At 42.0% G+C, this 21,950-nt stretch overlaps 2 protein-coding genes, 1 long non-coding RNA gene and 1 other non-coding gene across 5 annotated transcripts in view; 2 read left to right on the top strand and 2 right to left on the bottom strand.

Annotated features, from left to right (window-relative positions):
* Positions 1-1,963: 1,963 nt before the first annotated feature.
* RPL30 (ribosomal protein L30) lies at positions 1,964-5,238 on the bottom strand. Of its 2 annotated transcripts, XM_004011820.6 has the most exons (5): positions 5,201-5,238; positions 5,042-5,093; positions 4,511-4,656; positions 2,811-2,941; positions 1,964-2,065 (listed from the first exon to the last, which is right to left on the bottom strand). In XM_004011820.6, the coding sequence occupies exons 2-5, from the start codon at positions 5,060-5,062 to the stop codon at positions 2,016-2,018; spliced, it is 348 nt and encodes a 115-aa protein (XP_004011869.1). In that variant the 5' UTR covers positions 5,063-5,093; positions 5,201-5,238; the 3' UTR covers positions 1,964-2,015. The 2 variants fall into 2 exon arrangements, with proteins under 2 accessions (XP_004011869.1, XP_060249916.1); XM_060393933.1 differs by having other exon boundaries at positions 5,042-5,238.
* On the bottom strand, positions 2,245-2,377 carry LOC114116536 (small nucleolar RNA SNORA72). The gene has a single exon (XR_003590435.1). It is a non-coding gene; the product is annotated as a small nucleolar RNA SNORA72 (small nucleolar RNA).
* Positions 5,239-5,310: 72 nt separating the features above from the next.
* Positions 5,311-8,011, top strand: LOC132657231 (uncharacterized). The gene is made up of 2 exons (XR_009595091.1): positions 5,311-5,448; positions 5,545-8,011. It is a non-coding gene; the product is annotated as an uncharacterized LOC132657231 (long non-coding RNA).
* An 8,764-nt stretch (positions 8,012-16,775) lies between these two features.
* ERICH5 (glutamate rich 5) overlaps positions 16,776-21,950 on the top strand; it is a 29,815-nt gene continuing 24,640 nt past the window's right edge. Inside the window, exon 1 of the mRNA XM_004023595.6 lies at positions 16,776-17,213. Within this exon, the coding sequence (XP_004023644.3) occupies positions 17,156-17,213 (58 nt within the window). The 5' untranslated portion in view covers positions 16,776-17,155. The remainder of the gene's footprint in view (positions 17,214-21,950) is intronic.

Raw genomic sequence — 21,950 nt, 5'->3', positions numbered from 1 at the left:
GGAGTAGCCCTTGCTCTCCTGCAACTAGACAAAGCCAGTGCCTGGCGACAAAGATCCAGTGTAACCAAAGTCAAAAATAATAAAAACAAAGGAAGAAATGAAAAAGAAGTAACAACTGATACCGCAATGGAACAGAATACAGAGCCCCCAAATAAACCTACCTACCTATAGTCAATCGGGGCTTCCCTGGTTGGCTCAGACGCTTGCAATGTGGGAGACCTGAGTTTGATCCCTGGGTCAGAAAGATCCCCTGGAAGGAACAGCTAGCTACCCACTGCAGTATTCTCGCCTGGAGAATTCCATGGACAGCAAAGCCCGGTGGGCTACAGTCCATGGGGTCACAAAGAGACAAAACTAAGATACCAACATGCTGACTTTAAGTTCAGCAAATACTCGACTTTTTGGACAGTGTATTGAAGGCATTCACATCTCCTGTGTCTCATTCCTTTATCATCAAAAACTGCCTTCACACATTGACTGACTCTAAAGTCAAAAAAACATTTCTAACACTTCTGCAAACTTAGAACCCAACACAACATGTCCTGAGTATACCCCATCAGCAATATTCAACTCTATAAATCTGAGTCACCATTTTCCCCTAATTCCTTTCAGTGTTTCAAAGGGTATTATTAGATGTGGGAAAGGGTTACACAGGACATACTTGGGAGACGTAGTATGTGGTATCCCCCCAATCTGAACGTCAAACCTACTTCACAGTACATCTTTTAGGACTGAAAATATATAAAACACGCTTTGCGAAACTGTGAAACACTTTAGATCTGAGAATATTCTGAAGTTGTCCCAAGTATATTTTTCCTACAAAGGCTTCCCAGTGACAGACTTATTCGCTTCAACTCTAAAATTATTGCAGATGGTGACTGCAGTCATGAAAATTGAGACAGTTGATCCTTGGAAGAAAAGCTATGAACAACCTTGACAGTATACAAAAAAGCAGGGACATTACTTTGCCAACAAAGGTCCGTCTAGTCAAAGGTGTTTTTCCAATAGTCATGTATGGTTATGAAAATTGGACCATTTAGAAAGCTGAGGGGTGAGGAACTGATGCTTTTGAACTGTGGTGCTGGAGAAGACTCTTGAGAGTCCCTTGGACTGCAAGGAGATCAAACCAGTCAATCCTAAAGGAAGTCAGGCCTAAATATTCATTGGAAGGACTGATGCTGAAACTCCAATACCTGATGTGAAGAAATGACTCATAGGAAAAGACCCTGATGCTGGGAAAGATTGAAGGTAGGAAAAGGGGCCGACAAGAGAATAAGATGGACATGAGTTTGAGTAAGCTCCGAGAGTTGGTGACGGACAGGGAAGCCTGGCGTGCTGTAGTCCATGGGGTCGCAAACAGTCGGATATGACTAAGTGACTGAACTGAACCGTACTACTACAAACCCTTAAGTAAGACCTTGCTTCATTAAAGTTCAATAGAACTTCTCTCACCCTGTGAAAATCTGGAGGTGGAAGGAACATATTTCACTTAATCCTCTTTGCTAATGCTGGTTAGATTCTGGGTATTGACCCTTGTTGCCTCTGACATACTCAACAAAATGACGATACCAGAGACTTCTCTAGTGATCCAGTGGTGAGGAATTTGCCTGGCAATGCAAGGGACACAGGTTTGATCCCTGGTCGTGGAACTAAGATTCGACATGCCGCAATTAAATCTGTGTGCCTAACCGCCACTAAGACCCAACACAGCCAAATAAACATTTTAAAAAATGACAGCAATATCCTGGGACTGAAATTATGAAAACTAAGTTTTAAAAATCAAGTACTGGAAAGGAATTCAGTGCACTCCCTTTACAAAAACAGGGAAAGTGAAACTGGGATACTGGGCTCTTTACCCACAAGTTTTACCACTGTATCTTGATGCCCCATCCTCACTAATCTAGCTTCAGGCAAGTATACTGGGACAAGAAGAAATAAAAATAAATAACTGCAACGAATACAGTGTTTTTAAAACAAGCTCTGGCCAGTTTTATTAAAGAAAAATTGTACATGATTTACTTTTCACCAGTCTGTTCTGGCATGCTTCTAATAATATCAGAATCACCTAAAAAATAAAACACAGTAATTTTTACAACTTATTTAGTGGCAACTGGTAATCATCAAACTAGCAATGGTTATCTTCAAAAGTTATCACACTAGCTGTGCTACCATTTCTCAAGGTTGATCAGATACCTAGAGTCACAGACATTTCCCACACAAGATGTGTCATGTAAATCAGACTTGGTATATCACCAGCATTTATAAAACCAGACCTAGGCAAAGAACTAGGTCTGGGGACACATGCATGGTCTTAATATAGCGAATGTTTAGCCTGCCCTGATTATTAAAAAAATCAGAACAGCGAGAATATTCGCAGTAGCTTCATGAATTAGAAATTCTTAAGTTCAAAACATGATGTGTATTTGTAGGCCCTTTCCCCTCCCCACCCCAATCTAATTTTATCCATCTATTCTCAGGCAGCCAGTAAGGACTGCTTTCTTCTACTGTTTCACCTGATTATTCTCCCCCTTTATAATTCCACCTTTTACCAAGGCCCTAAGATGTAATTTCTTAGGTGCGGTATGAAATTAAACTCATGATCTCAAAGTAAAAAGAATTTCATTTATAACAAAGATAATTATGTATTGACATTCACTACTAACTCTCCATGACATAAGCCTGCAGGATATCCCTTGCTATATGCAAATTCTCAGTAACTGAACTTAGGAACCAAAGACATTTGTATAGGAAGAAATCCTTGTATTACATCATAAAGGAAAAAGACTTATTTTATGACTGAAAAAGCATACCTGGATCAATGATAGCCAGTGTGCATACTCTGTAGTATTTTCCACATGCTGTGCCCAATTCAATATTATTGCCACTGTAGTGATGGACACCAGTTTTGGCCAACATGGCGTAATACTCTATTTCAGATTTCCTTTGGGAATTTAAAAAAAAAAGGCAAATAAATACCATACCAACTGACACAGATTAAATGTTACTTCTCTCATTAGTTCCAATGTTGTAAGACCGTCAAACAGTAAGCCATTTATTCTTCTTAAAAATATATTCATTATCCAACACCAACCATCCTTTGGATCCTCTATAGTATATATTTGTGCTCATGGAAAAAGAGGGTACAGAATAAAAGCATCATTTGCTTAGCATTTACTACCTGCCAGACACTACAGAATTCCCATGACAATGTCTAAGCCATTTCTATCACCCTCTGGTGCTGAGTCCTAGATGGAGAGTAATAGAACAGGTATACCTCAGATACTGCAGATTCCTTCCAGACAATTGCAATAAATCAAATATTGCAATAAAGCTAGCCAAAGGAATTTGTTAATTTCCAAGTGCATATGAAAGCTGTTTAACCTATATGTAGCCTGTAAGTGTTCAACAGCATTATGTCTAAAAAAGAACCCCAATGTACATACATAAATTAAAATATTTTATTGCAAACAAACAAAAAACCCCACCATCACCTGAACCTTCAGGGAATTGTAGCAGTAAAATCAAAGATCACAAATTATAACAACAAAGAAAAAGTCAGCACCTACAGACTTATACAATGCAAGGTTGCCACAAACCTTCAATTTGTATTAAAAACAAAGAGCAACTATGAAGTGAAGAAAAGCTAAATGCAATAAAATAACAGGCATGCCATAGCCTTGCACTTGCCCAATTAACATTTTTTGTGACCACCAAGTAGGTAGAGAGCCATCAAGAAGCTTGTTAAAAATGCATCAGGCCCCAATCCAGATCCATTAAATCTGAACTTGCATTTAAACCAAATTACTTGAGACTGTATGTACATTCATGCTGAAAGGCACTGCTCTAATAGGTAAGTGTGAACTGTTTGAAGTAAGACCAAAGTTTTGGGATGAGATGCAAGAGAGCTCTCCAGTCTTTGCCCATTTGGTACAGACACCCTGTATGAAATGCTCCGAGGTTATGCATTACCATAGAAAATAAACAAGCACAGGGCTGAAAATATGGCTGATACTCTGCATGGTCCAACTTGAACTTATGTACACCTCATAAGATCAGTTTCAAAACAGTGAATCAGGCAAAAACTGGGTGACTGGGAGCATGCAGATCCACAGGCCAGCCTGAACTCTTCTATCTTAGCTTCTCTATACTACAAGTAATTCATAAAATGAAGTCCCTTTAAAACACCTCAAAGTAGAAAGAACAAGCAAAAAAAGGCAGGACATAAGGAAAAGCCATTTACGTTTCTGCACTACCCTCAAACTTTGCCCTTCTTTGATTTCTGTCACACATTTCTCCTAAGGAGAACCACACAGGAGAGACTATGAAGGGGAGAAAAATCAAGAGCCAAACACAACAGAAACCCTTAAATTATCCTGCAAATGTGTCCCTGTAATACAAATTCTACCTGACATCCAGTTCATGCTACCCAGATGCAAGCTCACTCTTCCTGGATATTCACTCAGGACGAACTTACAGTGGAAGACACACACCCCCAGGTTCTTTCAATTACCTCAAGGCTGGGCAGTTGTTGGCGAGGATGACCAGTTTCGCTTTGCCTTGTCTGATCATTTTCAGAGTCTGTTTGTACCCCAGCACGTACTTTCCACTTTTCATAACCAGCTGGAGCCTAGAGTTGATCGACTCCAGTGACTTTTTCTACAAAGCAAACATTTAATACCAACTTGAAGGCCTTGTTTGTAACCACTCAAAACTGGATCCAGGGACCTCCCTGGTAGTCCAGTGGTTGTCTCCCCCGCTTCCAAGCAGGGAGCACGGGTTCCATCCCTAGAAAGGGCACTAAGATCTCGCAAGCCTCGGCCAAAAAAAACTACAGTGGATCCAGTTTCCTGGAACCAGAGCCCCTTAATAAATCTCCGAAGTAGAGGGTTCCAAAGCACTGAGAAGGTCTCTCGGATTCTTTCTGGAAGCCTCCAAGGCCAGCGGGAACGCTGTCCGCCCAGAGAGCTCAAAACTGCCCGCCCCGGCCAAGACTCATCTCTCCACGTGAAATAGGCTTCCGGCCCTGGCCTGCTTCACTCACCGTCTTCTTTGCGGCCACCATCTTCCTGCCTTAGATGCGGGACGCCCCCAACCTAGAACACAGAGGACAGGACAGGAAGTTTACGATCTGAAGTTCCAAACCGGCAACTCCCTGGGCACCGGGCGCTGCCAAAACCTCGGCCCGGAGGAGCCCACTCACCAAGAGCAGCCGCCAAGATGGCCGGGGAGCGAGAAAGGAGAGAATTCCCACAATGCCAAGCTCTTCACGGCGGGGCGGGGCGCCGTCACGCCGAGACCGGAAGCGGAAGCAAATGTCCAGCGGAAGGGGCGGGACACGAAGAGGCGGGCTCGTGCTGGTTACTCTGGCTGCTCAGTCGTGTTCGGCTTTTTGCGACTGTAGCCCGTCAGGCTCCTCTCTGTGGAGATTCTCCAAGCAAGAATACTGGCGTGGGTTGCCATTTCCTTCTGCAGGGGCTTTTCTGACTCAGAAGTCGAACCCAAATCTGCATTACAGGCAGATTTTTTTTTTTTTTTTTTTTTTAGCCGCTGGAGCCACCAGGTTTTGCAGCCGAGTGGTCTGAAGTCTCCCCTTGCTGCTCTGAAGCGGAGCGCTGCGGAACTGAGGGAAGTGGAGCAGGACGGGAGTTAGAGAAGGCGACTGAGAGTGAAGGGGAAGGGGCACTGGGAAGAGGCGGCGTCTGGATCTCGGCCTCAGTGCCACAGAGCGCACCTCTGCCCGAAACCCCGGCTCTTAGGAGACGCGGGGAGGACCCAGGTGCGCCTGAGCTCCTGGGATTATCCTCTGCCGCTGGCTTCCTTGAATTCACCTCTTCTGTAGCGTGTAAGCCGAATTTTCGGAGACAGCGATAGAACAGGTCTAACTAAAAATCTTTTTGTTGTGAATGTTGGATATTAATTAAAAAAAAAAAAAAGTCCAGTGACGAATCACTCAGAATATTAGGCACAGGAAGTCTCACCACCACACATGCAAGCAAAAAAAAAAAAAAAAGGTAAAAATCAGACAAATAAGTAAGCTGTCATCATGTGTCAACTTTTAGGAGTCTGTCCTAAACAGGCAGTCACTCGTGCCCAAAGACATATGAGAATAGGGCTGTTTGTTTCAGCATTAGTTTAAATAGCAAAACAAAAATGGAAACATCAGATGTTCATTATTCTTAACAAATATATGTGTTTGCATGTGCAGAAAAGTCATGTCTTGGGACTTCCCTGGTAGTCCAGTGGTTAAGAATCCATCCTGCAGTGCAGGGGACACTGGTTGGATCCTTGGTTGGGAAAACTGGGATCCCACCTGCCATAGGGCAACTAAGCCCAGGCACCACAACTAGAGAGCCTGCACAGCGAAAGGAAGACACAGTCTAGGACAACAAAATAAATAAAATAATCTTAAAAAAAAAAAAAGAAAATCCAAATCTTGGGAATTGCCTCGTGGTCCAGTAGTTAGGACTCTACGCTTCCACTGCAGGAACACAGGTTTCATCCGTAGTCAGAGGACTAAGTCCACATGCTGAATAGCCAAAAAAAGGAAAATTCAAGTCTGGAAAGTTAATCATTGAAAGATATCTTTGGATGAGAGATGAGCAGAGTAGGTGGTGAAAAAAGAACATTTAATTGTACTTTGTATGTCTCAGCATTGTTTGAATTATTTAAGCATTCATTGTTATGTAAAGAGCTCATTTTTAATAAAATAGTGGTTGATTTAAATAAATCTTATGAAACTTCACTTATTTCTTAAAGCAGTAATTTTCAAAGTATGGCTTCCAGATGACCAGATTCAGAATCACTTTGATTCCCAGGTGTGTGAAGAAATCCTTGGATGTGGGGCCTGGAAATCTGAGCTTAATAAGCAACCTCTTTGATTTTTTTTTGTTTTATGTATTTATTTGACTGCATTGGGTCTTAATTGTGACTCGTGGTATCTTTCATTGGGGTGCCTGGACTCTAGTTGTGGCTCGGGGTTAGTTGCCCTGTGGCATGTGGGATCTTAGTTTCCCTACCAGGGATCAAAGGCGCATCCCCTGCACTGCAAGGTGGATTCTTAACCACTGGGTCACCAAGGAAATCCCTCCATGGTTCTTAGAAATACTGAAATTTGAGAAGTAAGAATGAAATAGCCCAGTTGGTTTTGAGGAGTGCATGCTTAGATAAAGACACTAATGGTGCCTTACACTTTTATAACGAGCTCTGTACTTTGAATGTTTTTTAATATCTACTTTTCCTCACAGTAATCAGCATAAATATTACCCCCATTTTAGAAAGTAGATGATTAAAACACTTGAGGTGACTTTTCTGATGCTTTTCATTTGATCATACCAAGTTTCTGGTCCTTAATATATGTCCTAACAATACTTTTTTGGCGTGTAATGTCCTCACTATATTTTAAAGGATGATCTTAGTTGCTTTCTCACAGGGATCTTACAATGGTTTTATACTGGAAGCCAGGGATGTCTAAAGCACTCATTCATTCATACACTGATATATATGAATCATGACCACAAAATGTTTGAGAATTTTACCTACAGAATCCTAACTGATCTTGTTATATCTCTTTGGAGATAGGTTTAGGTTCTTGCTGCTTCTATTCAATACCTGCAAGACTTGGTTCAAACTGTCTAACTTCTAAGCTTCAGTTTCTTTATCAAAAAGCTAGAATGATAATCTCTACCTCGTGGTGTTGTGAGGATTACAGTAAACGTAACGGTGTATGAATCGCCTAGCACAGGGCCATGTACAGTGGATGTTAGCTTTCTTCCTCAATCCCACTCCTGTCTCCCCAACCTCCCCACTACAACCACTCACACACACCCAAAGTCATTCACTGCATTGCGAAACCCAAACACTTGTGGAAGAAACACTTGCCATGCAAGAATGACAGTCAAATCCTTCGGCTTGTGAAGATTTCATAACTATTTCCACACTTGTATTTATTAGCGCTGGAGTCGGCAAGCTTTTTCTGTAAAGAGCCAAATAATAATAAAGATTTTAGACCCGGGCTGTATGGTCTCTGTGGCAACTACTCAACTCTGCTGATGCAGCACAAGAGCAGTTAGACACAGTATGTAAATAGATGAGCATGGCTGTGTTCCAATAAATCCTTCTTTACAAAGTCAGGATTTGGCCTGCACGCCATAGTTTGTTGACCCCTGTGTTGGAAGATTACTTTTATTTAAAATAGCTACTTTAAGTCATCCCTTTTCTAAAGAGATACATGTTGAAGTATTTTATGGTGCCCCCTGCAGTGGAAGCCCAGAGTCTTAACCGCTGGACCACCAGAGAAGTCCCTGCAACTTTCAAATTGCTGAATAAATGTAAATAAAATCCTAAAATAAATGTAGATAAATAGATGGAGTAAAAAAATAAATAAATAAATAAATAGATGGAGTAAATGCAGCAAGTGAAAATCACTCAGTCATGTCTGACTCTTTGCGACCCCATGGACTATACAGTCTGTGGAATTCTCCAGGCCAGAATACTGGAGTGGGTAGCCTTTCCCTTCTCCAGGCGATCTTCCCAACCCTGGGATTGAACCCAGGTCTCCTGCATTGCAGGCAGATTCTTTATCAGCTGAGCCACATGAAAGCCCAAATGCAGCAAAGAGTTAATAATTGTTGAATTTAAAGTGAAAGATAAATGAGTATTCATTATACTATTCAACTTTTTGTGAGTTTGAAAATCTTCATACCAAGAAGTAAAAAATACAGTGTATCTTTTACCCTTACATGACATCTCATTTTGGAATAATGACATTTAAATATTCAGGGTTATCATTTCAGATTACTATAGAGATGGGCTTCCCAGGTGGCACTAGTGGTAAGAACCTGCCTGCCAATGCAGGTAGATGTATGAGACGCGGGTTCCATCCCTGGGTTGGGAAGATCCCCTGGAGAAGCATGGTAATCCACAGGACCTGGTGGGCTACAGTCCATAGCGTTGCAAAGAGTCAGACACAACTGAAGCAACTTAGCACACATGCATGTGTTTTTATTTTTTTTAATTGAAGGATAATTGCTTTACAGAATTTTGTTGTTTTCTGTCAAACCTCAACATGAATCAGCCATAGGTATACATATATCCCCTCCTTTTTGAACCTCCCTCCCATCTCCTGCCCCATCCCGCCCCTGTAGGTTGATACAGAGACCCTGATTGAGGCTGAGCCCTACAGCAAATTCCCATTGGCTATCTATTTTACATATGGTAATACAAGTTTCTCAGAGAAGACAATGGCATCCCACTCCAGTACTCTTGCCTGGAAAATCCCCTGGACAGAGGAGCCTGGTAGGCTGCAGTCCATGGGGTTTCGAAGAGTCGGACATGACTGAGTGACTTCACTTTCACTTTTCACTTTCATGCATTGGAAAAGGAAATGGCAACCCACTCCAGCGTTCTTGCCTGGAGAATCCCAGGGATGGGGGAGCCTGGTGGGCTGCCGTCTATGGGGTCACAGAGTCGGACATGACTGAAGCAACTTAGCAGCAGCAGCAGTGCAAGTTTCTATGTTATTCTTTTCATACACCTCATCCCCTCCTCCCCTCTCCCCATGTCTGTAAGTCTAGTTTCTAGTTCTGTTTCTCCATTGCTGCTCTGTAAATAAATTCTTCAGTACCATTTTTCTAGATTCTGTATATATGCATGAGAATACAATATTTATCTTTATCTGAATTATCACTCTGTATAATAGGTTCTAGTTTCATCCACCTCATTAGAACTGACTCAAAGGCTTTCCTTTTATGGCTTTTATGGCTGAATAATATTCCATTGTGTATTTGTACCACAACTTCTTTATCTATTCATCTGTCAGTGGACATCCAGGTTGCTTCTATGTTCTAGCTATTGTAAATAGTGCCGCTGTGAACAATGGGATGCATGTGTCTTTTTCAATTTTGGTTTCCTCAGGGTATATGCCTAAGAGTGGGATTGCTGGGTCATACGGTGGTTTTATTCCTAGTTTTTAAGAAATCTCCGAGCCGCCTTCCACAGTGGCTGTATCAATTTACATTCCCACCAACAGGGCAAGAGCATTCCCTTTTCTCCACACCCTCTCCAACATTTATTGTTTGTAGACTTTTTGATGCTGGCTATTCTGACTGGTGTGAGGTGATATCTCATTGTAGTTTTGATTTTCACTTCTCTAATGCATGCAATGCATGCATCGCAAAGAGTTTTGAGAGTGGTCACTGAAGCTCACTGGTCAGAAGTTTAACAGCTCCACTGCATTGCCAAAGAAACCATGTGTTCAATTGAAATATGGCTGACTAATAAAAAGGAATGAGGGCTTCCCAGGTGGTCCAGTGGTTAAGATCTGCCTTGCACTGCAGGAAATGGGTTTGAGGTATACAGGTATTCATCAAACTATTCAACCATTTGTGAGTTTGAAAATCTTCATACCCAAAAGTCGAGGAATGTGTATGTTTCAAGAAAGGACTTTGTGGACTTCCCTGGTGGCAGGGACAGTGGACAGAAATCTACTTGCCAACGTAGGGGACACGGATTCGATCCCTGGACTGGGAAGATTCCACATGCTTCGGAGCAACTAAGCCCATGTGTTCACAACTACTGAAGCCAGCATGCCTACAGCCTGTGCTCCATAATTCCACAAGAGAAGTCACTGCAGTGAGGAGCCCTCACATAGCAACTAGAGAAAACCCATGAGAAAAAGCAACGAAGACCTGGAACAGCCAAAAATCAATAAATAAAAATAAATTTTAAAAAAAAATAAAGGACTTTTCCATCCAGACTTTATTATTCCTGGATGCTAGTCTGAAGCATTTCAAAGTGATTTAGAAGGAATACCAACAGGTCAACGTGACAGGACAGGCTCTCTAGTTCTCCTTCACCAAAATCGCTGCTCCAAGTTTCTGACAATTCTCCCGGCACCTGCGTTATTGTGTTTCTGCTTTTCACTTGGTGTGAGAATGAAAAGTGACAGCCTGCATTCCCTGTTAGAGCAAATACTAACAAGTTCATCTGATATTCACTGGTTCAGTACACTGGCCCATCCCCTTATTGTGAAGCAGTTAAACCTATCATGTTCATTACCATCAACTATTACTTATTCATTGTCCAGATTAGGAAGGAGCTGGTTGGTTACTTGGAATTCTACTTGTCTAACTCAACCTTCATATTCTTCAGTTACCGTAGGTGTTAAAAATGCTCAGAAATATAGCAGGGAGAGGGAGGGACAGTGAATCCAAGTGAAAAGACCCCGTAAACTCTGTGAATGTTGACGGCCTTTCAACTAACTAAACACATATACACTGATACATGAATTCTGAAACTACAGGGGACAAGAAGGAATGAATCCGTACATATTCCTCTCTACCATTTCTGCCTCCACAATCATGAAGAATCCAAAATAATTTCTTCTATACCCATTCCCATTCAGACTGGGAATACTCCAGACTGCCCTGGATTAAAAATAGACCAGAGAAACACTTTCTCCTATTTTCTTAAAAATCACTTGTCCATTTCTTAAAAAGCATATGCTTTTTGTACTCTTGGATACAAAGAAGTCAGAGCACTTTATTCACTATTTTACTGTGGAAGAGTGACACTTTTGGAAAGTAGATTGGTGTCTATAAAGGCTTACTTGGAGAAGGAAATGGCAACCCACTCCAGTATTCTTGCCTGGAGAATCTCGTGGACGGAGGAGGCTGGTGGGCTACAGTCCAGGGGTCGCAAAGAGTCGGACACGACTGAGCGACTTCACTTCACTTGTATTTCTTAGAGTCAGTTGTTGAAATTTTAGTAGAAATGGAATTCCTGTCTAAATGTTCACAAAAGTATGACACTTTACATTTTATTTTTAATAATTCGAAAAGTCTGCCATTTGGGACCTCCCTGGAGGGGGGTAGGTTGTCCAGTGGTTAAAATTCCATGATTCCTTTGCTGGAGAACTAAGATCCCTGGTTAGGGGACTAAGATCCCAAGTGCTGAATTGCTCAGCCAAAAAAAATAATAATAATTTTTTTCTTAGATTTAAAAAAGAAAAGTCTGCCATGTACTGTTATCCTTAATAAAGCTGTAATGTATAGGCTAAGACATCAATTTTTTGTTGTTGTTTTGCTTTTAACTAGAACTTAATTCTGATCAGAAAATGTCACTGATTACTTAATGGAGTAAAAGAAAACAAATGCAATTTTGTGACAACATCAAAGCATGAGTATGTCTAAGAAAAATGGTAAAAGGAGTCCTTGAAGGTAAGAAGATTCATGAACTATACCTCCAAGATATAACACCTTTAAAATCACAGTATCAGTTATGATTCAGTATTATCAAGAAAAGACTAAAGGAATAAGAATGAGCGTGGTCTGTGAGAGGAAAGGTAGTAGGCATTGTATCTCAGACTAGATACTTATTTGTAAGCAATAAAAACAAGTTAGCTCAGGTAAGCAGAAATGTGTTTTGTAGTCTACCAAATGAACAAGACCCCATCTAGGAATACTGGTTATGAGGAAGCCACACTATTGATTAGTCATTAATTCAGAGCAAACCACAGGAAAGCACCCCTTCAAAAGTCCTTTATTTTGACTATAACCGAGGGCCATCCCATCATTCTACAGGTTTACCTTCTTCTGGATGATGAAATATAATGAAAGACCAGTAAATCACATAGAAATTAACCTATTACCTTACTTGTCTCGTGGTAAAGTGAGTTTTTGAAAAGATATGATACTAAATAGTGTCTTGATGGATGTGTGATGTCCCTAAATTGATGATGCTGTTAGAGGCATGATGAGCAGGAAATGCAAACCTAATCCAGTATCTATTACAATAATGATTCTCCACTGTCCCCAAAGAGGTCGAGTCACTCTTCCATGAAGACCTTAAACAGGAAGCATAGCATTTCAGAGGCTTACAGTTGGTCACTCTCGCTGCTGCTGAATTAGGCACTCAGTCAGGTAAACCATGGTAAGTGGTCTGAGCCCAAACATGGTTTCTATCCCTGTCATTTTATCCCTGAGCCCGCTGAGCAGGCATGGGGATGGCCCATGAGAAAGACTTCCTACCATACACAAGGCACTTGGTGACTCAGATTATTGTTCACTTGATTATAAAATGCTTCCTCTGAAGGAAATGGCTTGACTAACAAATTATCTCTGAGGAAAAATAGGATACCCAAGTCTACTCCTAAAAAAATACTTAATAGGCTCAGTAAGCCCTGGTTACTCTAATACTTTGGCCACCTAATGCGAAGAGTTGACTCATTTGAAAAGCCCCTGATGCTGGGAAAGATTGAAGGCAGGAGGAGAAGGGGACGACAGAGGATGAGATGGTTGGATGGCATCGCCGACTCAATGGACATGAGTTTAGGTAAACTCTGGGAGTTGGTGATGGACAGGGAGGCCTGGCGTGTTGAGGTCCATGGGGTGGCAGAGTCGAACAATTGAGCGACTGAACTGAACTGAAACCCTGGTTTAGCATGAAAGCATTAATATTCAAGTTATGTATTTATGTTTAATCTTTGAGTTATTGCATCTCTCTCTCTCTCTTTTCTTTTTTATTTCTTTGGCTGCAGGGCATATGAGATGTTAGTTCCCTGACCAGGGACTGAACTCATACCCTCTGCAGTGTAAGTTTGGAGTCTTAACTACTGGACCAGCAGGGAAGTCTCTTGCACCTCTTTTTGTGACAGTGGAGTTTTGAAATTTTTCATTATCTAAATAAAATTAAATGTGACTTTAAAAAAAAACAAAAAGAATCATCTGAAGTGGGAAGAATCATCTGAAGTCAGCTATGACCTGACTTGTACCCCTACGCCAAAGTCTTATTTCAACCTAACCCCCACTGTGACTCAATCTGGAGTTAGGGATTTCAGGAGTTAATTAAGGTTAAATGGGGTCATCAGGTTGGGACCCTAATCTGATCTAACTTAATGAGAAGAGGAAGATCTATCCCCTAACCCCTCTTATGAACACACAGTGAGAAAGCTGCAATGCACAAGGTGGAAAGAAATCGAATAGGCCAGGATCTTGGTCTTAGACTTCCTAGGTTCCAGAAAATGTGAGAAATAAGTATTTTTTTAAACCACCCAGTTTATGGTGTTTTGTTATGGCAGCCCAATCTAGTACAGGGCCTGATAACATTATATAGCACACAAATATTTCCTAAATCTAGGCCTATTCCACATTCCTCTCTGCTAAACTTCCTGGTACCAATCCTGTAATTATGTTCTTAACAATCAGCTCACAAATCCCTTCAAGGGAAGAAGAGACTGGGTATCTATGAAGAAATACATCTGACAACATTACAAATATAGATTGTGATTCTTCTCCTTCCTTCTGTCTGGGGTTACTGTGCCCATGGGACAGAAGGAAGGAGAAGAATCACAATCTCTTCCCTTGAAGGGATTTGTGAGCTGATTGTTAGGTGGTCAAGGTGTCAATGAGGCTTGCACTGCAGAAGGGAGACAGAGATGAAGATGGAGAAAGAGAAAAGAGAGAGGGACCAGGAGAAGGGAGGATGGGAATGAAGGGAGGGAGGAGGGAAAAACCTCTAAACATATGCTAAAGACCATGGCTATGTATCCTATGACTCATATAGGGAAACACGACAATTTCAGGCAATTTGAGCATCAAATAAGTAAAGATGATGTTATGGGCTGAATCATGGCCTCCTCCCAGTTCATATGTTTAAGCCCTACCCTCCTATACCTTGTAATGTGGCATATTTGGAGCTACTGTCTTTAAAGAGGTAAGTAAGGTAAAATGATGTCAATTCAATATGACTGGTGTCTTTATAAGGTTATTGGGACACAGAAACAAATGGCAGGAAGACCATGTGAAGGTACTGCCATCGACAAGCCAAGGACACAGGCCTTCAGGAGAAACCAACCCTGCTGATACCTTTATTTCAGACTTCCAGCCTCAGAACTGGGAGGAAACAGATTTCTGTTGTTTAAGGCACACAATCTGGTACTTTGTTAAGGCAGCCATAGCAAATTAACACAGATGGTAACATAGCTCACTGAATAATGTAAAAATAAATATTCATTTATTTATTGCTATAAATAAATGAATAATAAGTGGAGGGAAAGGGAAAGTGCTTCCTTAGAGTAGCATAATGAGAAATTAGGAAATTACAAAAATCACCATTTAATAATCATAGCTGTAATTGATCCAAGCAAGACTATTAATGCATGCTAAAAGTAGCAGATAAAAGTTTGATGAGATAAAGGATACTTAGTGTTAAACTCTCTTCCCATATATTCAGTTCAGTTCAGTTCAGTCGCTCAGTTGTGTCTGACTCTTTGCGACCGCATGAACTGTAGCACGCCAGGCCTCCCTGTCCATCATCAACTAGCGGAGTCCACCCAAACCCATGTCCATTGAGTCGGTGATGCCATCCAACCAGCTCATCCTCTGTTGTCCCCTTCTCCTCCTGCCTTCAATCTTTCCCAGCATCAGGGCCTTTTCAAATGAGTCGGCTCTTCGCATCAGATGGCCAAAGTATTGGAGTTTCAGCTTCAACATCAGTCCTTCTAATAAACACCCAGGACTGATCTCTAGGATGGACTGGTTGGATCTCCTTGCAGTCCAAGGGACTCTCAAGAGTCTTCTCCAACACCACAGTACAAAAGCATCAATTCTTTGGCGCTCAGCTTTCTTTCTAGTCCAACTCCCACATCCATACACAACCACGGGAAAAACCATAGCCTTGACTAGACAGACCTTTGTTGGCAAAGTAATATCTCTGCTTTTTAATATGCTATCTAGGTTGGTCATAACTTTCCTTCCAAGGAGTAAGCGTCTTTTAATTTTATGGCTGCAATCACCATTTGCAGTGATTTTGGAGCCCAGAAAAATAAAGTCAGCCACTGTTTCCACTGTTTCCCCATCTATTTGCCATGACGTGATGGGACCACATGCCATGATCTTAGTTTTCTGAATGTTGAGCTTTAAGCCAACTTTTTCACTCTCCTCTTTCACTTTCATTAAGAGGCTCTTTAGTTCTTCACTTTCTGCCATAAGGGTGGTGTCATCTGCATATCTGAGGTTATTGATATTTCTCCCAGCAATCTTGATTCCAGCTTGTGCTTCTTTCAGCCCAGCGTTTCTCATGATGTACTCTGCATGTAAGTTAAATAAGCAGGGTGACAATATACAGCCTTGATGTACTCCTTTTCCTGTTTGGAACCAGTCTGTTGTTCCATGTCCAGTTCTAACTGTTGCTTCCTGACCTGCATACAGGTTTCTCAAGAGGCAGGTCAGGTGGTACTAAGTGAAAAATAGTAACATTTCAGTGGAGAAACCTGGCAGACACTACCTTAACTAACTGATCAAAGTTAACATCACCAATAGGGCAAATTGATATTATGGGCCTGTTGATACGAATCCACAGACAACAGTATTCCAGCCAAACTGCATAAACTGAAAACAATCATGAGGAAACATCAGACAAGCTGGAACTGAGACACCTACAAAATAAATGGCTTATTTTCTGGAAAAAAAAAAAAAATCAAGGTCACGAAAGACAAAGACTGAAAAACTAGTTTGCTTTAGTTCGCAGTCCATGGGGTCGCAAAGAGTCCGACAGGACTGAGCGACTGAAGAACGAACTCCTGAATTGGACACTTGACCACAGTTGAATAAGGAGTGGATTAAATAGTATCTTCTCAACGTTAAACTTCCCCGTGGTAACAGTCCTGAAGTTATGTAAGAAGCCTGTCATCACAAATCCAGTCACCAATCAATAGCCACTGGCCACCATCGCCTCCTCCCTTCCCCAGCTATTTAGGGATGACAGACGTGAGCCCTCCCAAGCCCTTCGCCCCCTCTCCCAAAACTCCGCATCTTTATCCCTGCTTCTGAGGCAACTTTCTTCTCTGCCTTTACCACCTTCTCCACCTTCGCCCTACCTGGCTCCTTTCTTGTCTCTGTCCTCTTCTGCGTCCCCGCTGTCCCCTCCCTGGCACCTTCTCCCCACAGCGGCTCGCCTCCCTCTCCAGGTGCGCGCCCCCACCCAGCGGTGGGCGCCCGGACCCAGCGCTCCGCTGTGCGCTTGCGCTCTGCAGCGCAGGAGCCAGCCGCTCGGAGTTGAAGGAATTTGTGCCCCGTGAGCGTTTCGCGCGGGATCCCGGCTCAGACTCCCCAGGCCGCGCGGTCGCCGCGCTCGCCCTCCGGGCGCCCTCCTGCCCGCGATGGGCTGCTCCAGCAGCGCCCTCAACAAGGCCGGCGACGGCAACAGGCTTCGCAACGGTGAGCAGGGGACCCGGCCCCACCGCCAACCCGCCCGCGCCCTGGGGCTTGGGTGGGTTTGCTCCCCCGGGGTCCGACGGGTGTGACTCGTGCCCACCCCGCCGGGCAGGGGGCGGCTCCTCCCTAAGGATGCGAGTGAGACCCAGAGCGGCGCTGCCGTGGCCCAGGATGCGTGCGCTCCGCCGCCCACGGTGCCCCACGCGGGAGGGAGCCCAGGCGTGGGGAGACCCTGCTGCCCGTGGCAGCGCGGGGAGTTGGTCTTAAGTCCCTAACGCGGTCAGCCACCGCGCTCTGTTAAACAGATGCAGAATTTCCTGTCCTTCAGTGTACAGGATTTCAGATTACTGTGCAGATGGGCATTTACTCAGCGCACAGGTTCCTGAATTTTTAAAGAGGTCAGATGCACTGTCCACCATCCTTGGATTAAGTATTTCTCGATGAATACGAGTGCGATGAAAAGTGGTCCTCACTGAAACTTACGTAAAAATACACCACACGCTTCTGACTGTCTCTATACAATAGCCAGGTGCTTGGCTAGGTGCTGAAGATGCAAAGACCCTACTCCTGGGGTCTGGGATGGGGATGGGGAGGAAGACGGACATCAAACAAGGTGAACAGGTGATTGCCATAGTTTCTGACAGTGATAAGTGCTGTGAAAAGAATGAAAGATGAATGAACCAGAGAATGTCTGGGTTTTATAGCAGCTTCACGTCTTAGATTTTGAGTGGCTGTTGCTTTGAACAAAGCTCTGAAGGTTAAGCACATTCCTTCAAGTTAATTTACAGTCTTCTTCAAAGCTAACTTTATGAGAAATTCTACACAACGGTTAATTCCTTTTCACAAGTTTTCTTTTAGTACCTTGTGTTAGTCCAATAACATGTCTTTCTGATTTTGTAGTAGGGAGCGCGCAGGCTTTTCAAGAACGCTCTTTCAAAGCTCAGACACTGTGTCTAGTCAGAAATAGGCATTGTTACAGTCATTTTTGTGGTGTGTAATAATTTATTTTTAATTTCATAGACAACAGAAAGCAATAGAAATGTGGAAGTAGGCCAAATATTTAAAGCCCTATATAAAAGTGATTCCAAACCCTTGGTGAACTGACAACAATGTGAAGAGATGGAAAAAATCCATTTCTAATGTACAGGGCTTGCTAACCTTTCTCCTAAAAATGATGAACACTTCTGTCCTCAAAACCTGCTCTCTGGAGGCCAGAGCAGGGAATAATTTCTTTGATGTTTTATGAAATCAGATGGATTCTGTTTTTTTTGCATTCCATTCCATGATCAGTCCTTGTTGGTTTCAGTATGAAAAACTGATGCTTCAGGAAGATATACTTTGGTTTTTCTTATCCCCCAGCCACACCCCCAGATATCCTAGGAATTTAAAAAGCAGAGCACTAAATCATCATTGTAGATTTGTTTAAATGATAAAAACTTGTAGGGAATGTTACTCTTGGGGAGGGGCAAAATGTTCAGTGGCTGGAAGGGTTTTTTAATCCTCTTAGAAAATAATGAATAACCTTATTTTAATAAACATTTTATCACCAATATAAATAACTATCCGCATGAGTCACACTGTTTCATTTTTTTTATTCATGCTTTCATTGCAGTTCGAAGTTTTCATGGATGTTGTTCTGAAAGAAATGTTAAAACAACTGACAACCAGCTTTTGTGCATAGAAAATTAATTAATAAATTGCTTGATGCACATATTGAATCAATCAACAGGTGTATTTTGCATCTGATCCTCAGACAGTATTCCCTTGTAATTGGATACTATTGTATGTTCATCAACTTTTCAACCCCATGGACTTGGAGGCCCTATAAATAATTCATTCCTGTTTCTGTAGCTCAAAACTTCTTTAAAGTCTGTATACAACCCAAAGCCTGTTCGTATGTGCTTTTAGATTAAAATAGTACAAGTTTATTAAATGTCTGGCACATGCATTTACTCACTGTACCCCCAGTGCTTAACAATGCTTGGCACATATTTGTTGAATGATTATGTTTAATCTTTATAACAATGCTCTAACTAAGTTTTATGATTGTTCCCATTTTACAGAGAAGAGTAATTTGCCCAGCTTCTGGGGCTCCTTGAGAGTCAGAGCTGAGCTTTGAACTCAAGTACTCTGATTCCATAATTTGACTTCTTATCTGTTCTTTTCCTCCTTAAATCTGTTTGTGACAACTTGATTTAAACCTCTTTTTGTCTTACATTATTCTGGATCCCCATTAGGTGTATGGTCATTCACTGTGCAAACAACAAAAGAAACACACGAAAGTATAATCGAGTATCTACTATGTAAATTTAATATTATAAGAGTTTATTATAATCCCTAAATGAAATATGTAATAAATATAATATTCACCTAGTATACTAGCATGAGTAAAATATTTATTTATCCCTAAATAAGAATCAGTGAAATATGAAGTTATATTTGCTTCCAAGTTTAAACTAGGAATATTTGGAGGACATGTAGCTTTAGAGGTATTTTCAACATTGATATAGAGAAGTTTCCAGTGGCCTCCCATTAGGATACAGACAATCTTCATATCATAAGAGATTCTTTTAAAATTCACAATATCATGAGTTAAAGCTGTGTGGTTTGTTAGTTTCTCAGTCATGTCCAACTCTTTGCGACCCCATGGACTGTAGCCCACCAGGCTCCTCTGTCCATGAAATTCGCCAGGCAAGAATACTGGAGTGGGTTGCCATTCCTTTCTCAAGGCGATCTTCCTAACCCAGGGACTGAACCTGGGTCTCCTACGTTGCAGCACATTCTTTATTGTCTGAGCCACCAGGGAAGCTACCATGAGTTAAAGCTGCTGCTGCTGCTGCTAAGTTGCTTCAGTCGCGTCCGACTCTGTGTGACCCCATAGACGGCAGCCCACCAGGCTCCCCCGTCCCTGGAATTCTCCAGGCAAGAACACTGGAGTGGGTTGCCATTTCCTTCTCCAATGCACGAAAGTGAAAAGTGAAAGTGAAAAGTGAAAGTGAAGTCGCTCAGTTGTGTCCAACTCTTTGAGATCCCATGGACTGCAGCCCACCAGGCTCCTCCATCCATGGGATTTTCCAGGCAAGAGTACTGGAGTGGGATGCCATTGCCTTCTCCGGAGTTAAAGCTAAAATATATCAAATCAGCTGCAGACTGTATCTGTGTTCGGATAGTTCTGCTTAACAACTTTCTGTAACTGGTTTAAGAACTATTATATATAAATAGTATTAACCTGGAAGCAGAAGAATAATAAAATAATGGGTTGGACTAGATTACCTCTGAGATCACTTATAGCTCGATAATTCTGTAACACTGAAATATGGAGGCACTTATTTTCTGGGCTCCAATGAATCAGATAGTTACTGCTGGTTAGGTAGCTGTTAGGCTGAATAGGAATAACCCATTCTGTTGATCACATGGAGATGTTTGCTGTGATGCATCAGATAACAAATCCCCCTGAGCTGCTTTTCATCACCCTCAAAGATGACTCACTAGGAAAAGAGATGGTTGGGGGGGGAGGGGACAGGGTTGGAGGGGCAGTGTGGAGACTGGCTCTGATGTAAATAATTACCCACTGCTACTCAAAGTGCAGAACACTACTACTACTTACGTGGTAGTCATCACACATAGATTTTTACTAAATGTCCTGAAATGGGTGAGGAAAGAGGACTTTCTTTCCAAAAGGACAACTAGACAGATGGAGTTTGGAATTTCTCATGTTCATGGAAGCATGTTCTACATATTAGAACAATTTTTGTTCTCTTCAGTGCCCTGGGAGCTTATGAATCTGAACACAAAGATTTTGATGACTTTACAGGCGTTAATGGAACTCAAAAGGTTCCAGGCCTTTGGCATTGAACGTTCCTCCCCATGCTGCTAGCCCTCTGCTTCTCAGTGTAATTGCTGTCCCCACTCTTTCCTGATAAAAATGCCACCCATTTCTTGCAGACTTCTTCCAGAGGTTTTATAGCTTAAACACCAATGCTGCTTCTGCTGCTGCTAAGTCACTTCAGTGGTGTCCAACTCTGTCCGACCCCGTGGATGGCAGCCCACCAGGCTCCTCTGTCCCTGGGATTCTCCAAGTGAGAACACTGGAGTGGGTTGCCATTTCCTTCTCCAAAACACCAATGTGGACAGAGTAAATAGATGGTAATTATTGACGAATTCATTGCTAGGTTCATGTGTACATTTCCACTGACAGCTGTAATCGTGTGTTTGTTCTTATCTGAACTCTCACTAGCTGCTTGGAGTCCACTGCCTAGATAATAAATAGGATGAGGCTTGAATTTCACAGTTATGTGAATTGACCTTTGTGTAGCAGAAATACCTTTAGTTATCAGCCAGTATTTTCACACAGTGATATTTCAGTCCTGAATACTTCTCCTCTGTAATTGAAGAACGAAAATCATAATGTTAAAGTAAGTATTAGAGGCTTTTCTTGCATAGAGTATTATATAAATGGGATTTCTTTGGTTCAAGTGCAGAGTCTCTGGACTGAGTTGTATGTCTTTGTGTTGCCTCTAGAGCTTGACATAGCATGCTTGGTAAGTCTTTGGGTGGGCCTGATTACATACAGCTAATTGTAATGGAATAGCCATAAAACTGAAAACATTTGAAAAACGCACACAGTGAAAAGTCCACCTCCCACCCCAGCCTCACCATCTGCTCAGTAAAATCACATCTATGGATAAAAAGTTTTATTAGGTTTTTTTTTTAAATACATTCATCCAAAGTTTCTTTATG

Source organism: Ovis aries, chromosome 9, assembly GCF_016772045.2.
Source record: "Ovis aries strain OAR_USU_Benz2616 breed Rambouillet chromosome 9, ARS-UI_Ramb_v3.0, whole genome shotgun sequence".
Lineage (NCBI taxonomy): Eukaryota > Metazoa > Chordata > Mammalia > Artiodactyla > Bovidae > Ovis > Ovis aries.
The sequence above is the reverse complement of the archived record's forward strand: the minus strand, read 5'-3'. Positions and strand labels throughout refer to the sequence as shown.

Excerpts from the sequence above, each read along its gene's own strand:
- RPL30 (XM_060393933.1), bottom strand. The coding sequence starts at position 5,062 with ATGGTGGCCGCAAAGAAGACG. Across the intron at positions 2,942-4,510 it reads AACAACTGCCCAGCCTTGAG|GAAATCTGAAATAGAGTATT; the intron begins GTAATTGAAAGA and ends AAATTCCCAAAG. Across the intron at positions 2,066-2,810 it reads ACTGGCTATCATTGATCCAG|GTGATTCTGATATTATTAGA; the intron begins GTATGCTTTTTC and ends TTTATTTTTTAG.